Here is a 15000-nt window from a genome sequence, read left to right on the forward strand (position 1 = left end):
CCTGGACCCTAACCCCTAGACCCTAACCCCTAGACCCTAACCCCTAGACCCTAACCCCTGGAGCCTAACCCCTAGACCCTAACCCCCCCATGTAAAAACATGATGTACCTGATCTGTGTGTCTCTGGCTTCTTCTTCCTCCCCCAGGCGGGCTCTCCCCACTCCCAGCATTCCACCGTGGATGTTTCCCAGCTCCATGATCCCCATGGTTACAGCCAACACTCCATACAGGTGCAACACATACAGGTGTCAGAGGCAGGACAGAACACGCAGGTAAACACTAGTCTCTTCACAGGGCCGCCTTGGCCGCTGTCATTTGTCAAGATAGAATAATACCTCCTTACTAGGGGTTCTAATGACTTACTAGGGGATCTAACACCTTACTAGGGGTTCTAACTCCTTACTAGGGGTTCTATAGGGGTTCTAACTCCTTACTAGGGGTTCTATATGGGTTCTAACTCCTTAATAGGGGTTCTATAGGGGTTCTAACTCCTTACTAGGGGTTCTATAGGGGTACTAACTCCTGACTAGGGATACTAACTCCTGACTAGGGGTTCTAACTCCTTACTAGGGGTACTAACTCCTTACTAGGGATACTAACTCCTTACTAGGGGTACTAACTCCTTACTAGGGATACTAACTCCTTACTAGGGATACTAACTCCTTACTAGGGATACTAACTCCTGACTAGGGATACTAACTCCTGACTAGGGATACTAACTCCTGACTAGGGATACTAACTCCTGACTAGGGATACTAACTCCTGACTAGGGATACTAACTCCTTACTAGGGGTACTAACTCCTTACTAGGGGTACTAACTCCTTACTAGGGGTACTAACTCCTTACTAGGGGTACTAACTCTTTACTAGGGATACTAACTCCTTACTAGGGGTTCTATAGGGGTTCTAACTCCTTACTAGGGATACTAACTCCTTACTAGGGGTACTAACTCCTTACTAGGGGTACTAACTCCTTACTAGGGATACTAACTCCTTACTAGGGATACTAACTCCTGACTAGGGATACTAACTCCTTACTAGGGATACTAACTCCTTACTAGGGATACTAACTCCTTACTAGGGATACTAACTCTTTACTAGGGATACTAACTCCTTACTAGGGGTTCTAACTCCTTACTAGGGGTTCTAACTCCTTACTAGGGATACTAACTCCTGACTAGGGATACTAACTCCTTACTAGGGATACTAACTCCTGACTAGCGATACTAACTCCTGACTAGGGATACTAACTCCTGACTAGGGATACTAACTCCTTACTAGGGGTTCTATAGGGGTACTAACTCCTGACTAGGGATACTAACTCCTGACTAGGGATACTAACTCCTTACTAGGGATACTAACTCCTTACTAGGGATACTAACTCCTTACTAGGGATACTAACTCCTTACTAGGGGATCTATAGGGGTTCTAACTCCTTACTAGGGATACTAACTCCTTACTAGGGGTTCTATAGGGGTTCTAACTTCTTACTAGGGGTTCTAACTCCTTACTAGGGGTTCTATAGGGGTTCTAACTCCTTACTAGGGATACTAACTCCTTACTAGGGGTTCTATAGGGGTTCTAACTCCTTACTAGGGATACTAACTCCTTACTAGGGGTTCTATAGGGGTTCTAACTTCTTACTAGGGGTTTTAACTCCTTACTAGGGGTTCTAACTCCTTACTAGGGGTTCTATAGGGGTACTAACTCCTTACTAGGGATACTAACTCCTGACTAGGGATTCTAACTCCTTACTAGGGGTACTAACTCCTGACTAGGGATACTAACTCCTGACTAGGGATACTAACTGCTGACTAGGGATACTAACTCCTTACTAGGGATACTAACTCCTTACTAGGGATACTAACTCCTTACTAGGGATACTAACTCCTGACTAGGGATACTAACTCCTGACTAGGGACACTAACTCCTGACTAGGGATACTAACTCCTTACTAGGGGTTCTATAGGGGTACTAACTCCTGACTAGGGATACTAACTCCTGACTAGGGATTCTATAGGGGTTCTAACTCCTTACTAGGGATACTAACTCCTTACTAGGGATACTAACTCCTTACTAGGGGTTCTATAGGGGTTCTAACTCCTTACTAGGGGTTCTAACTCCTTGCTAGGGGTTCTATAGGGGTTCTAACTCCTTACTAGGGGTTCTAACTCCTTGCAGTACTCTGAACCTGTGCTATGTTTTAAAGAAAATACTGAATTTATGTTTGACATTTTGGTCAGTCAGCAGATGCTCTTATCCAGAGCTACATAGTGCATTCAACATGGTCTGTATCAATCCAACAATCAACCAATCGTCCTCTGTTGTTCCTGCAGGGTCAGCCTCTAAGCCCTTCCTCCCAGGTGACCCAGGAGTTAAGCCCCGCCCAGCTGACCCCTGTGACCCTGGCCCAGAGTCACGCCCTCCAGACGTCATCCAATCAGCAGGGCTCTGTGCAGCACGCCTACATCCCCGGCAACTGGAACTACCGAGGATACCGTGAGTACCCCTGCCTGGATTGGGCTGGGCTCTGCATGCACCAGAAACATATAATATACAGAGCCTTCGGAAAGTATTCAGACCCCTTGACTTTTTCCACATTTTGATACGTTACAGCCTTATTCTAAAATGTATTAAAACTTTTTTCCCCCCTCATCAATCTACACACAACACCCCATAATGACATCACAGTACCCCATAATGACATCACAATACCCCATAATGACATCACAATACCCCACAATGACATCACAATACCCTATAATGACATCACAATACCCTATAATGACATCACAATACCCCATAATGACATCACAATACCCCATAATGACGAAGCTAAAACAGGTTAAGGGCTTTTTGCAAATGTATATAAAACCCCCCAGAAATATCACATTTACAGAAGTATTCAGACCCTTTACTCTGTACATTTTTGAAGCTTGGCACACCTGTATTTGGGGAGTTTCTCCCATTCTTCTCTGCAGATCCTCTCCAGGTCTGTCAGGTTGGATGGGGAGCGTCGCTGCACAGCTATTTTCAGGTCTCTCCAGAGATGTTCGATCTGGGTTCAAGTCCTGGCTCTGGCTGGGTCACTCAAGGACATTCAGAGACTTGTCCCGAAGCCACTCCTGCGTTGTCTTGGCTGTGTGCTTAGGGTCATTGTCCTGTTGGAATGTGATCCATACCAGGCAGCTGTGGAACCTTTTGAGGATCTGAGGACCCATGCCAAATCTTTTCAGTCTCCTGGGAGGGGAATAGATTTTGTTGTGCCCTCTTCACGACTGTTTTAGTGTGTTTGGACCATGTTAGTTTGTTGGTGATGTGGACACCAAGGAAATTAAAGATCTCAACCTGCTCCACTGCAGCCCCGTCGATGAGAATGGGGGTGGACTCGGTCCTCCTTTTCCTCTAGTCCACAATCATCTCCTTTGTCTTGATCACGTTGAGGGACAGGTTGTTGTCCTGGCACCACACGACCAGGTCTCTGACCTCCTCCCTACAGACTCTCTCATCGTTGTTGGTGATCAGGCCTACCACTGTTGTGTCATCGGCAAACTTGATGATGGTTTTGGAGTCGTGCCATGCAGTTGTGGGTGAACAGGGAGTACAGGAGGGGACTAAGCACACACCCCTGATGGGCCCCTGTGTTGAGGCTCAGCGTGGCATATGTGTTGTTACCTACCCTCACCACCTGGAGGCGGCCCGTCAGGAAGTCCAGGATCCAGTTGCCGAGGGAGGTGTTTAGTCCCAGGATCCTTATCTTATTGATGAGCTTTGAGGGCACTATGGTGTTGAACGCTGAGCTGTAGTCAATGAATAGCATTCTCACATAGGTGTTCCTTTTGTCCAGGTGGGAACGGGCAGTGTTGGAGTACAATAGAGATTGCATCATCTGTGGATCTGTTGGGTTGGTATGCAAATTGGAGTGGGTCTAGGGTTTCTGGGATGATGATGTTGATGTGAGCCATGACCTGCCTTTCAAATGAATGAATAGAATAGACCATGAATAGCTTTTCAAAGCACTTCATGGCTACGGACGTGAGTGCTACGGGTCTGTAGTCAATTAGGCAGGTTACCTTAGTGTTCTTGGGCACAGGGACTATGGTGGTCTGCTTAAAACATGTTGGTATTACAGACTCTGCCAGGGAGAGGTCGAAAATGTCAGTGAAGACACTTACCCAGTTGGTCAGCGCATGCTCCGAGTACACGTCCTGGTAATTTGTCTGGCCCTGCGGCCAAGGATGATCAATGGAAACAGAATGCATCTGAGCTCAATTTTGAGTCCCATAGCAAAGGGTCTGAATACTTATGTAAATATAGTATCTGTTTATTTGTTATACATTTGATTTTTTTTTTAATAAACCTGTTTTTGCTTTGTCATTATGGGGTATTGTGATGTCATTATGGGGTATTGTGATGTCATTATGGGGTATTGTGATGTCATTATGGGGTATTGTGATGTCATTATGGGGTATTGTGTGTAGATTGTTGAGGATTTGTATTTATTTAATTAGTTTTAGAATAAGGCTGTAACTTAACAAAATGTGGAAAAAGTCAAGGGGTCTGAATACTTTCCGAAGGCACCGTAGCTACCTGATATGTAAAGTACCAGGCGTTTTAAGGTCTGGCATGCGTCAGCAACACCTGGGCAGAGGAACACATCCTTCAGCTGTTTTTTCAATATAGTGGTCCTTTGCTCCCACTCGGGGATTTAAAAGCGTTGGATTGGTTCAGGGTTAGAGGACGTTTACACAAGTTGAGCTTTAGTGAATATCCCAGCCTATGAAATCCAAGTTGAGCTCTAGGGAATATCCGAGCCTATGAAATCCAAGTTGAGCTCTAGGGAATATCCCAGCCTATGAAATCCAAGTTGAGCTCTAGGGAATATCCCAGCCTATGAAATCCAAGTTGAGCTCTAGTGAATATCCCAGCCTATGAAATCCAAGTTGAGCTCTAGGGAATATCCCAGCCTATGAAATCCAAGTTGAGCTCTAGGGAATATCCCAGCCTATTAAATCCAAGTTGAGCTCTAGGGAATATCCCAGACTATTAAATCCAAGTTGAGCTCTAGGGAATATCCCAGCCTATTAAATCCAAGTTGAGCTCTAGGGAATATCCCAGCCTATTAAATCCAAGTTGAGCTCTAGGGAATATCCCAGCCTATTAAATCCAAGTTGAGCTCTAGGGAATATCCCAGCCTATGAAATCCAAGTTGAGCTCTAGGGAATATCCCAGCCTATGAAATCCAAGTTGAGCTCTAGGGAATATCCCAGCCTATTAAATCCAAGTTGAGCTCTAGGGAATATCCCAGCCTATTAAATCCAAGTTGAGCTCTAGGGAATGTCCCAGCCTATTAAATCCAAGTTGAGCTCTAGGGAATATCCCAGACTATTAAATCCAAGTTGAGCTCTAGGGAATATCCCAGCCTATTAAATCCAAGTTGAGCTCTAGGGACTGTCCCATCTTATTAAATGAGACGGAGTGAATGAGGGCACACATCGGGAGAGAAATGGTTAGAGATTCAGGCCATAGTTTAACAGTATGTTGAACCGACAGAGACATTATACTGACTGACTCACTCCTGTCTCTCTCACTCCTGTCTCTCTCTCTCCTGTCTCTCTCTCTCCTGTCTCTCTCGCTCTCGCTCGCTCTCCTCTCGCTCTCTCTCTCTGTCTCTCTTCTCTCGCTCTCTGTCTCTCTCCTCTCTCTCTCTCTCGCTCTCTGTCTCTCTCCTCTCTCTCTCGCTCTCTGTCTCTCTCTCTCTGTCTCTCTCTCTCTGTCTCTCTCTCTCTCTCTCTAGCCTCTGAGATCCAGATGATGACGTTGCCGCATACCCAGTACGTGATCGCTGAGGCCAGCACTCCTGTCACAGGGGTCAACAGTGCTGGGGTCAAGACGGTGAGTTATGAGAGAGAGGCTACTTCTCTTGGTTGTCAAGAAACGGTGTGGTTCTCAGTGGGTATGCTTTACCTGAGCTGTAGCTCACCTGGCCCAGTAGGGAGGCGTGTTTGGGACCTTTCCATTTGTTCTGCTTAGTTGGCGCCAGACTAATTCAAATGCACCTTATGGTTACTCTGAGCTCCAAAAAAGTATTGGGAGAGTGATACCATTTGTTGTTGAAATGATACGATGACTATGAGGTTAAAGTCAGGACGGTCAGCTTTAATTTCAGGGGTATTTTCATCCATATCGGGTGAACCGTTTAGAAATTGCAACCTTCCGTTTACTAGTCCAACACTCTAACCACTAGGCTACCTGCCGCCTCTACACTCTAACCACTAGGCTACCTGCCGCCTCTACACTCTAACCACTAGGCTACCTGCCGCCTCTACACTCTAACCACTAGGCTACCCTGCCGCCTCTCCACTCTAACCACTAGGCTACCCTGCCGCCTCTACACTCTAACCACTAGGCTACCCTGCCACCTCTACACTCTAACCACTAGGCTACCCTGCCACCTCTACACTCTAACCACTAGGCTACCCTGCCACCTCTACACTCTAACCACTAGGCTACCTGCCACCTCTACACTCTAACCACTCATCCACCCTGCCGCCCCTCCACTCTAACCACTAGGCTACCCTGCCGCCTCTACACTCTAACCACTAGGCTACCCTGCCGCCCTCCACTCTAACCACTAGGCCACCCTGCCGCCTCTACACTCTAACCACTAGGCTACCCTGCCGCCTACACTCTAACCACTAGGCTACCTGTCGCCCCTCCACTCTAACCACTAGGCCACCCTGCCGCCTCTACACTCTAACCACTAGGCTACCCTGCCGCCTCTCCACTCTAACCACTAGGCTACCCTGCCACCTCTACACTCTAACCACTAGGCTACCTGCCACCTCTACACTCTAACCACTCATCCACCCTGCCGCCCCTCCACTCTAACCACTAGGCTACCCTGCCGCCTCTACACTCTAACCACTAGGCTACCCTGCCGCCCCTCCACTCTAACCACTAGGCCACCCTGCCGCCTCTCCACTCTAACCACTAGGCTACCCTGCCACCTTTACACTCTAACCACTAGGCTACCCTGCCGCCTCTACACTCTAACCACTAGGCTACCTGCCACCTCTACACTCTAACCACTAGGCTACCTGCCACCTCTACACTCTAACCACTAGGCTACCCTGCCTCCTCTACACTCTAACCACTAGGCTACCTGCCACCTCTACACTCTAACCACTAGGCTACCTGCCACCTCTACACTCTAACCACTAGGCTACCTGCCACCTCTACACTCTAACCACTAGGCTACCTGCCACCTCTACACTCTAACCACTAGGCTACCTGCCACCTCTACACTCTAACCACTAGGCTACGCTGCCTCCTCTACACTCTAACCACTAGGCCACCCTGCCGCCTCTACACTCTAACCACTAGGCTACCTGCCACCTCTACACTAACCACTAGGCTACCCTGCCGCCTCTACACTCTAACCACTAGGCTACGCTGCCTCCTCTACACTCTAACCACTAGGCTACCCTGCCGCCTCTCCACTCTAACCACTAGGCTACCCTGCCGCCCCTCCACTCTAACCACTAGGCTACCTGCCACCTCTACACTCTAACCACTAGGCCACCCTGCCACCTCTACACTCTAACCACTAGGCTACCCTGCCGCCTCTACACTCTAACCACTAGGCCACCCTGCCGCCTCTACACTCTAACCACTAGGCTACCCTGTCGCCTCTCCACTCTAACCACTAGGCCACCCTGCCGCCTCTACACTCTAACCACTAGGCTACCCTGTCGCCTCTCCACTCTAACCACTAGGCCACCCTGACGCCTCTACACTCTAACCACTAGGCCACCCTGCCGCCTCTACACTCTAACCACTAGGCTACCCTGCCGCCTCTACACTCTAACCACTAGGCTACCCTGCCGCCTCTCCACTCTAACCACTAGGCCACCCTGCCGCCTCTACACTCTAACCACTAGGCTACCCTGCCGCCTCTCCACTCTAACCACTAGGCTACCCTGCCACCTCTACACTCTAACCACTAGGCTACCTGCCACCTCTACACTCTAACCACTCATCCACCCTGCCGCCCCTCCACTCTAACCACTAGGCTACCCTGCCGCCTCTACACTCTAACCACTAGGCTACCCTGCCGCCCCTCCACTCTAACCACTAGGCCACCCTGCCGCCTCTCCACTCTAACCACTAGGCTACCCTGCCACCTTTACACTCTAACCACTAGGCTACCCTGCCGCCTCTACACTCTAACCACTAGGCTACCTGCCACCTCTACACTCTAACCACTAGGCTACCTGCCACCTCTACACTCTAACCACTAGGCTACCCTGCCTCCTCTACACTCTAACCACTAGGCTACCTGCCACCTCTACACTCTAACCACTAGGCTACCTGCCACCTCTACACTCTAACCACTAGGCTACCTGCCACCTCTACACTCTAACCACTAGGCTACGCTGCCTCCTCTACACTCTAACCACTAGGCTACCCTGCCGCCTCTCCACTCTAACCACTAGGCTACCTGCCACCTCTACACTCTAACCACTAGGCCACCCTGCCACCTCTACACTCTAACCACTAGGCTACCCTGCCGCCCTACACTCTAACCACTAGGCCACCCTGCCGCCTCTACACTCTAACCACTAGGCTACCCTGTCGCCTCTCCACTCTAACCACTAGGCCACCCTGCCGCCTCTACACTCTAACCACTAGGCTACCCTGCCGCCTCTACACTCTAACCACTAGGCCACCCTGCCGCCTACACTCTAACCACTAGGCTACCCTGCCACCTCTACACTCTAACCACTAGGCTACCTGCCGCCTCTACACTCTAACCACTAGGCTACCCTCCACTCTAACTCCACTCTAACCACTAGGCTACCTGCCGCCCCTCCACTCTAACCACTAGGCTACCCTGCACCTCTACACTCTAACCACTAGGCTACCTGCCGCCTTCCACTCTAACCACTAGGCTACCCTGCCGCCCCTCCACTCTAACCACTAGGCTACCCTGCCGCCCTCCACTCTAACCACTAGGCTACCCTGCCGCCTCCACTCTAACCACTAGGCTACCCTGCCGCCCCTCCACTCTAACCACTAGGCTACCTGCCGCCCCTCCACTCTAACCACTAGGCCACCCTGCCACCTCTACGCTCTAACCACTAGGCTACCTGCCACCTCTACACTCTAACCACTAGGCTACCCTGTCGCCTCTACACTCTAACCACTAGGCTACCCTGCCGCCTCTACACTCTAACCATTAGGCTACCCTGCCGCCCCTCCACCCCTCCACTCTAACCACCACCCTGCCGCCCCTCCACCCCTCCACTCTAACCACTAGGCCACCCTGCCGCCCCTCCACTCTAACCACTAGGCTACCTGCCGCCCCTAGTAAGAGATTTACACAAGGGATTTCAACTTGCAACCTTCCGGTTACAAACATTTTAGTAACTAACATTTTAGTTCATCAAAATCATTGTCCGGTGAATTAATCCTAAAAATCTTAATTAAAATTATAATTTTTTCAACTTGAAAATCAACTAATGTGAGATCAGCAGCCTCCTGCCATATAGACACGTTGTCGGGCAGCTAAAGACATCAGGGACTCATAGTTTATAGGCCAATGCAGCAGTAGGCCTATAACTTCACACGTTTCTTGAAAGAACTGGTGTATGGTGGCTGCTGGTTAGAATGGTGTTTTCCCAGGTGGGCTGGTTAGAATGGTGTTTTCCCAGGTGTGGTGGTTTAGAATGGTGTTTTCCCAGGTGTGGTGGTTTAGAATGGTGTTTTCCCAGGTGGGCTGGTTAGAATGGTGTTTTCCCATGTGTGGTGGTTTAGAATGGTGTTTTCCCAGGTGTGGTGGTTTAGAATGGTGTTTTCCCAGGTGTGGTGGTTTAGAATGGTGTTTTCCCAGGTGTGGTGGTTTAGAATGGTGTTTTCCCAGGTGTGCTGGTTAGAATGGTGTTTTCCCAGCTGTGGTGGTTTAGAATGGTGTTTTCCCAGGTGGGCTGGTTAGAATGGTGTTTTCCCAGGTGGGCTGGTTAGAATGGTGTTTTCCCAGGTGGGCTGGTTATAATGGTGTTTTCCCAGGTGGGCTGGTTAGAATGGTGTTTTCCCAGGTGGGCTGGTTAGAATGGTGTTTTCCCAGGTGGGCTGGTTAGAATGGTGTTTTCCCAGGTGGGCTGGTTAGAATGGTGTTTTCCCCCAGGTGGGCCCAGGTGGGCTTTAGAATGGTGTTTTCCCAGGTGGGCTGGTTAGAATGGTGTTTTCCCAGGTGGGCTGGTTAGAATGGTGTTTTCCCAGGTGGGCTGGTTTAGAATGGTGTTTTCCCAGGTGGGCTGGTTAGAATGGTGTTTTCCCAGGTGGGCTGGTTAGAATGGTGTTTTCCCAGGTGGGCTGGTTAGAATGGTGTTTTCCCAGGTGGGCTGATTTAGAATGGTGTTTTCCCAGGTGGGTTGGTTAGAATGGTGTTTTCCCAGGTGGGCTGGTTAGAATGGTGTTTTCCCAGGTGGGCTGGTTTAGAATGGTGTTTTCCCAGGTGGGCTGGTTAGAATGGTGTTTTCCCAGGTGGGCTGGTTAGAATGGTGTTTTCCCAGGTGTTTTCCCAGGCTGGTTTAGAATGGTGTTTTGGGCTGGTTAGAATGGTGTTTTCCCAGGTGGGCTGGTTAGAATGGTGTTTTCCCAGGTGGGCTGGTTAGAATGGTGTTTTCCCAGGTGGGCTGGTTAGAATGGTGTTTTCCCAGGTGGCTGGTTTAGAATGGTGTTTTCCCAGGTGGCTGGTTAGAATGGTGTTTTCCCAGGTGGGCTGGTTTAGAATGGTGTTTTCCCAGGTGGGCTGGTTAGAATGGTGTTTTCCCAGGTGGGCTGGTTTAGAATGGTGTTTTCCCAGGTGGGCTGGTTTAGAATGGTGTTTTCCCAGGTGGGCTGGTTAGAATGGTGTTTTCCCAGGTGGGCTGGTTAGAATGGTGTTTTCCCAGGTGGGCTGGTTAGAATGGTGTTTTCCCAGGTGGGCTGGTTAGAATGGTGTTTTCCCAGGTGGGCTGGTTAGAATGGTGTTTTCCCAGGTGGGCTGGTTAGAATGGTGTTTTCCCAGGTGGGCTGGTTAGAATGGTGTTTTCCCAGGTGGGCTGGTTTAGAATGGTGTTTTCCCAGGTGGGCTGGTTTAGAATGGTGTTTTCCCAGGTGGGCTGGTTAGAATGGTGTTTTCCCAGGTGGGCTGGTTAGAATGGTGTCTTCCCAGGTGTGCTGTTTTAGAATGGTGTTTTCCCAGGTGTGCTGATTTAGAATGGTGTCTTCCCAGGTGGGCTGGTTAGAATGGTGTTTTCCCAGGTGGGCTGGTTAGAATGGTGTTTTCCCAGGTGGGCTGATTTAGAATGGTGTTTTCCCAGGTGGGCTGGTTAGAATGGTGTTTTCCCAGGTGGGCTGTTTTAGAATGGTGTTTTCCCAGGTGTTAGAATGGTGTTGGTTTTAGAATGGTGTTTTCCCAGGTGGGCTGGTTAGAATGGTGTTTTCCCAGGTGGGCTGGTTAGAATGGTGTTTTCCCAGGTGGGCTGGTTTAGAATGGTGTTTTCCCAGGTGGGCTGGTTTTAGAATGGTGTTTTCCCAGGTGGGCTGGTTAGAATGGTGTTTTCCAGGTGGGTGGTTTAGAATGGTGTTTTCCCAGGTGGGCTTTAGAATGGTGTTTTCCCAGGTGGGCTGGTTAGAATGGTGTTTTCCCAGGTGGGCTGGTTAGAATGGTGTTTTCCCAGGTGGGCTGGTTAGAATGGTGTTTTCCCAGGTGGGCTGGTTAGAATGGTGTTTTCCCAGGTGGGCTGGTTAGAATGGTGTTTTCCCAGGTGGGCTGGTTAGAATGGTGTTTTCCCAGGTGGGCTGGTTAGAATGGTGTTTTCCCAGGTGGGCTGGTTAGAATGGTGTTTTCCCAGGTGGGCTGGTTTAGAATGGTGTTTTCCCAGGTGGGCTGGTTTAGAATGGTGTTTTCCCAGGTGGGCTGGTTAGAATGGTGTTTTCCCAGGTGGGCTGGTTAGAATGGTGTTTTCCCAGGTGGGCTGGTTGTTTTCCAGAATGGTGTTTTCCCAGGTGGGCTGGTTAGAATGGTGTTTTCCCAGGTGGGTTGGTTAGAATGGTGTTTTCCCAGGTGGGCTGGTTAGAATGGTGTTTTCCCAGGTGGGCTGGTTTAGAATGGTGTTTTCCCAGGTGGGCTGGTTAGAATGGTGTTTTCCCAGGTGGGCTGGTTAGAATGGTGTTTTCCCAGGTGGGCTGGTTTAGAATGGTGTTTTCCCAGGTGTGCTGGTTAGAATGGTGTTTTCCCAGGTGGGCTGGTTAGAATGGTGTTTTCCCAGGTGAGCTGGTTAGAATGGTGTTTTCCCAGGTGGGAATGGTGTTTTCCCAGGTGGAGCTGGTTAGAATGTCTGGGCTGGTTAGAATGGTGTTTTCCCAGGTGGGCTGGTTTAGAATGGTGTTTTCCCAGGTGAGCTGGTTAGAATGGTGTTTTCCCAGGTGGGCTGGTTTAGAATGGTGTTTTCCCAGGTGGGCTGGTTTAGAATGGTGTTTTCCCAGGTGGGCTGGTTAGAATGGTGTTTTCCCAGGTGGGCTGGTTAGAATGGTGTTTTCCTAGGTGGGCTGGTTAGAATGGTGTTTTCCCAGGTGGGCTGGTTAGAATGGTGTTTTCCCAGGTGAGCTGGTTAGAATGGTGGGGTGGGCTGGTTAGAATGGTGTTTTCCCAGGTGGGCTGATTTAGAATGGTTTTCTCAGGTGGGCTGGTTTAGAATGGTGTTTTCCCCAGGTGGGCTGGTTAGAATGGTGTTTTCCCAGGTGGGCTGGTTAGGTGGTGTTTTCCCAGGTGGGCTGGTTAGAATGGTGTTTTCCCAGGTGGGCTGGTTTAGAATGGTGTTTTCCAGGTGGGCTGGTTAGAATGGTGTTTTCCCAGGTGGGCTGGTTAGAATGGTGTTTTCCCAGGTGGGCTGGTTAGAATGGTGTTTTCCCAGGTGGGCTGGTTAGAATGGTGTTTTCCCAGGTGGGCTGATTTAGAATGGTGTTTTCCCCAGGTGGGCTGGTTAGAATGGTGGTGGGCTGGTTAGAATGGTGTTTTCCAGGTGGGCTGGTTAGAATGGTGTTTTCCCAGGTGGGCTGGTTTAGAATGGTGTTTTCCAGGTGGGCTGGTTAGAATGGTGTTTTCCCAGGTGGGCTGGTTTAGAATGGTGTTTTCCCAGGTGGGCTGGTTAGAATGGTGTTGGGCTCCCCAGGTGGTGTTTTCTGGTTAGAATGGTGTTTTTCCCAGGTGGGCTGGTTTAGAATGGTGTTTTCCCAGGTGGGCTGGTTTAGAATGGTGTTTTCCCAGGTGGGCTGGTTAGAATGGTGTTTTCCCAGGTGGGCTGGTTAGAATGGTGTTTTCCCAGGTGGGCTGGTTAGAATGGTGTTTTCCCAGGTGGGCTGGGAATGGTGTTTTCCCAGGTGGGCTGGTTAGAATGGTGTTTTCCCAGGTGGGCTGGTTAGAATGGTGTTTTCCCAGGTGGGCTGATTTAGAATGGTGTTTTCCCAGGTGGGCTGGTTAGAATGGTGTTTTCCCAGGTGGGCTGGTTAGAATGGTGTTTTCCCAGGTGGGCTGGTTAGAATGGTGTTTTCCCAGGTGGGCTGGTTAGAATGGTGTTTTCCCAGGTGGGCTGGTTAGAATGGTGTTTTCCCAGGTGGGCTGGTTAGAATGGTGTTTTCCCAGGTGGGCTGGTTAGAATGGTGTTTTCCCAGGTGGGCTGGTTAGGAATGGTGTTTTCCCTGGTGAATGGTGTTTGGTGTAGAATGGTGTTTTCCCTGTATAGAATGGTGGGGGCTGGTTAGAATGGTGTTTCCCAGGTGGGCTGGTTAGAATGGTGTTTTCCCAGGTGGGCTGGTTAGAATGGTGTTTTCCCAGGTGGGCTGGTTTAGAATGGTGTTTTCCCAGGTGGGCTGAAATGGTTAGAATGGTGTTTTCCCAGGTGGGTGTTTTCCAGGTGGTTTAGAATGGTGTTTTCCCAGGTGGGCTGGTTAGAATGGTGTTTTCCCAGGTGGGCTGGTTAGAATGGTGTTTTCCCAGGTGGGCTGGTTAGAATGGTGTTTTCCCAGGTGGGCTGGTTAGAATGGTGTTTTCCCAGGTGGGCTGGTGGGCTGGTTAGAATGGTGTTTTGGTGGGCTGGTTAGAATGGTGTTTTCCCAGGCTGGTTAGAATGGTGTTTTCCCAGGTGGGCTGAGCTGGTGTTTTCCCAGGTTTGCTGATTTAGAATGTTCTGTTACCATAATGTCAATATTCTGTGAGTCATTACCATAATGTCAATATTCATTACCATAATGTCAATATTCTGTTAAGATTCATTACCATAATGTCAATATTCTGTTAAGATTCATTACCATAATGTCAATATTCATTACCATAATGTCAATATTCTGTTAAGATTCATTACCATAATGTCAATATTCTGTTAAGATTCATTACCATAATGTCAATATTCATTACCATAATGTCAATATTCATTACCATAATCTCAATATTCTGTTATGATTCATTACCATAATTTCAATATTCTGTTAAATGTCTGGTTATGGTGGGTCTGTACATTTCTAAATGACCGTCACGGTGTATAGTGGTGTATGGTGGTGGTGGTGTATATGGTGGTGGTGGTGTATATGGTGGTGGTGGTGGTGGTGTATATGGTGGTGGTGGTGTATATGGTGGTGGTGGTGTATATGGTGGTGGTGGTGTATATGGTGGTGGTGGTGGTGGTGTATATGGTGGTGGTGGTGTGTGGTGGTGGTGTATATGGTGGTGGTGGTGGTGGTGGTGGTGGTGTAAGTGGTGGTGGTGGTGGTGGGGCATGGTGGTGGTGGTGTATGGTGGTGGTGGTGTATATGGTGGTGGTGGTGGTGGTGGTGGTGTATAGTGGTGGTGGTGGTGTATGGTGGTGGTGGTGTGCAGTGGTGGTGGTGGTGGAGGTGGTGGAGGTGGTGGTGGTGGTGTATAGTGGTGGTGGTGTATGGGTGGTGGTGGTGGTG

The 15000-nt window shown here is 49.4% G+C and overlaps 1 protein-coding gene across 1 annotated transcript in view; it reads left to right on the forward strand.

Moving 5' to 3' along the window:
• Positions 1 to 15000, forward strand: part of prdm10 (PR domain containing 10) — a 95982-nt gene that overhangs the window by 79464 nt on the left and 1518 nt on the right. Inside the window, 3 exon segments of the mRNA XM_065000639.1 lie at positions 147 to 272; positions 2337 to 2499; positions 5798 to 5895. Of these exon segments, the coding sequence (XP_064856711.1) occupies positions 147 to 272; positions 2337 to 2499; positions 5798 to 5895 (387 nt within the window).

The sequence above is a fragment of the Oncorhynchus nerka genome, linkage group LG14 (assembly GCF_034236695.1).
Source record: "Oncorhynchus nerka isolate Pitt River linkage group LG14, Oner_Uvic_2.0, whole genome shotgun sequence".
NCBI lineage: Eukaryota > Metazoa > Chordata > Actinopteri > Salmoniformes > Salmonidae > Oncorhynchus > Oncorhynchus nerka.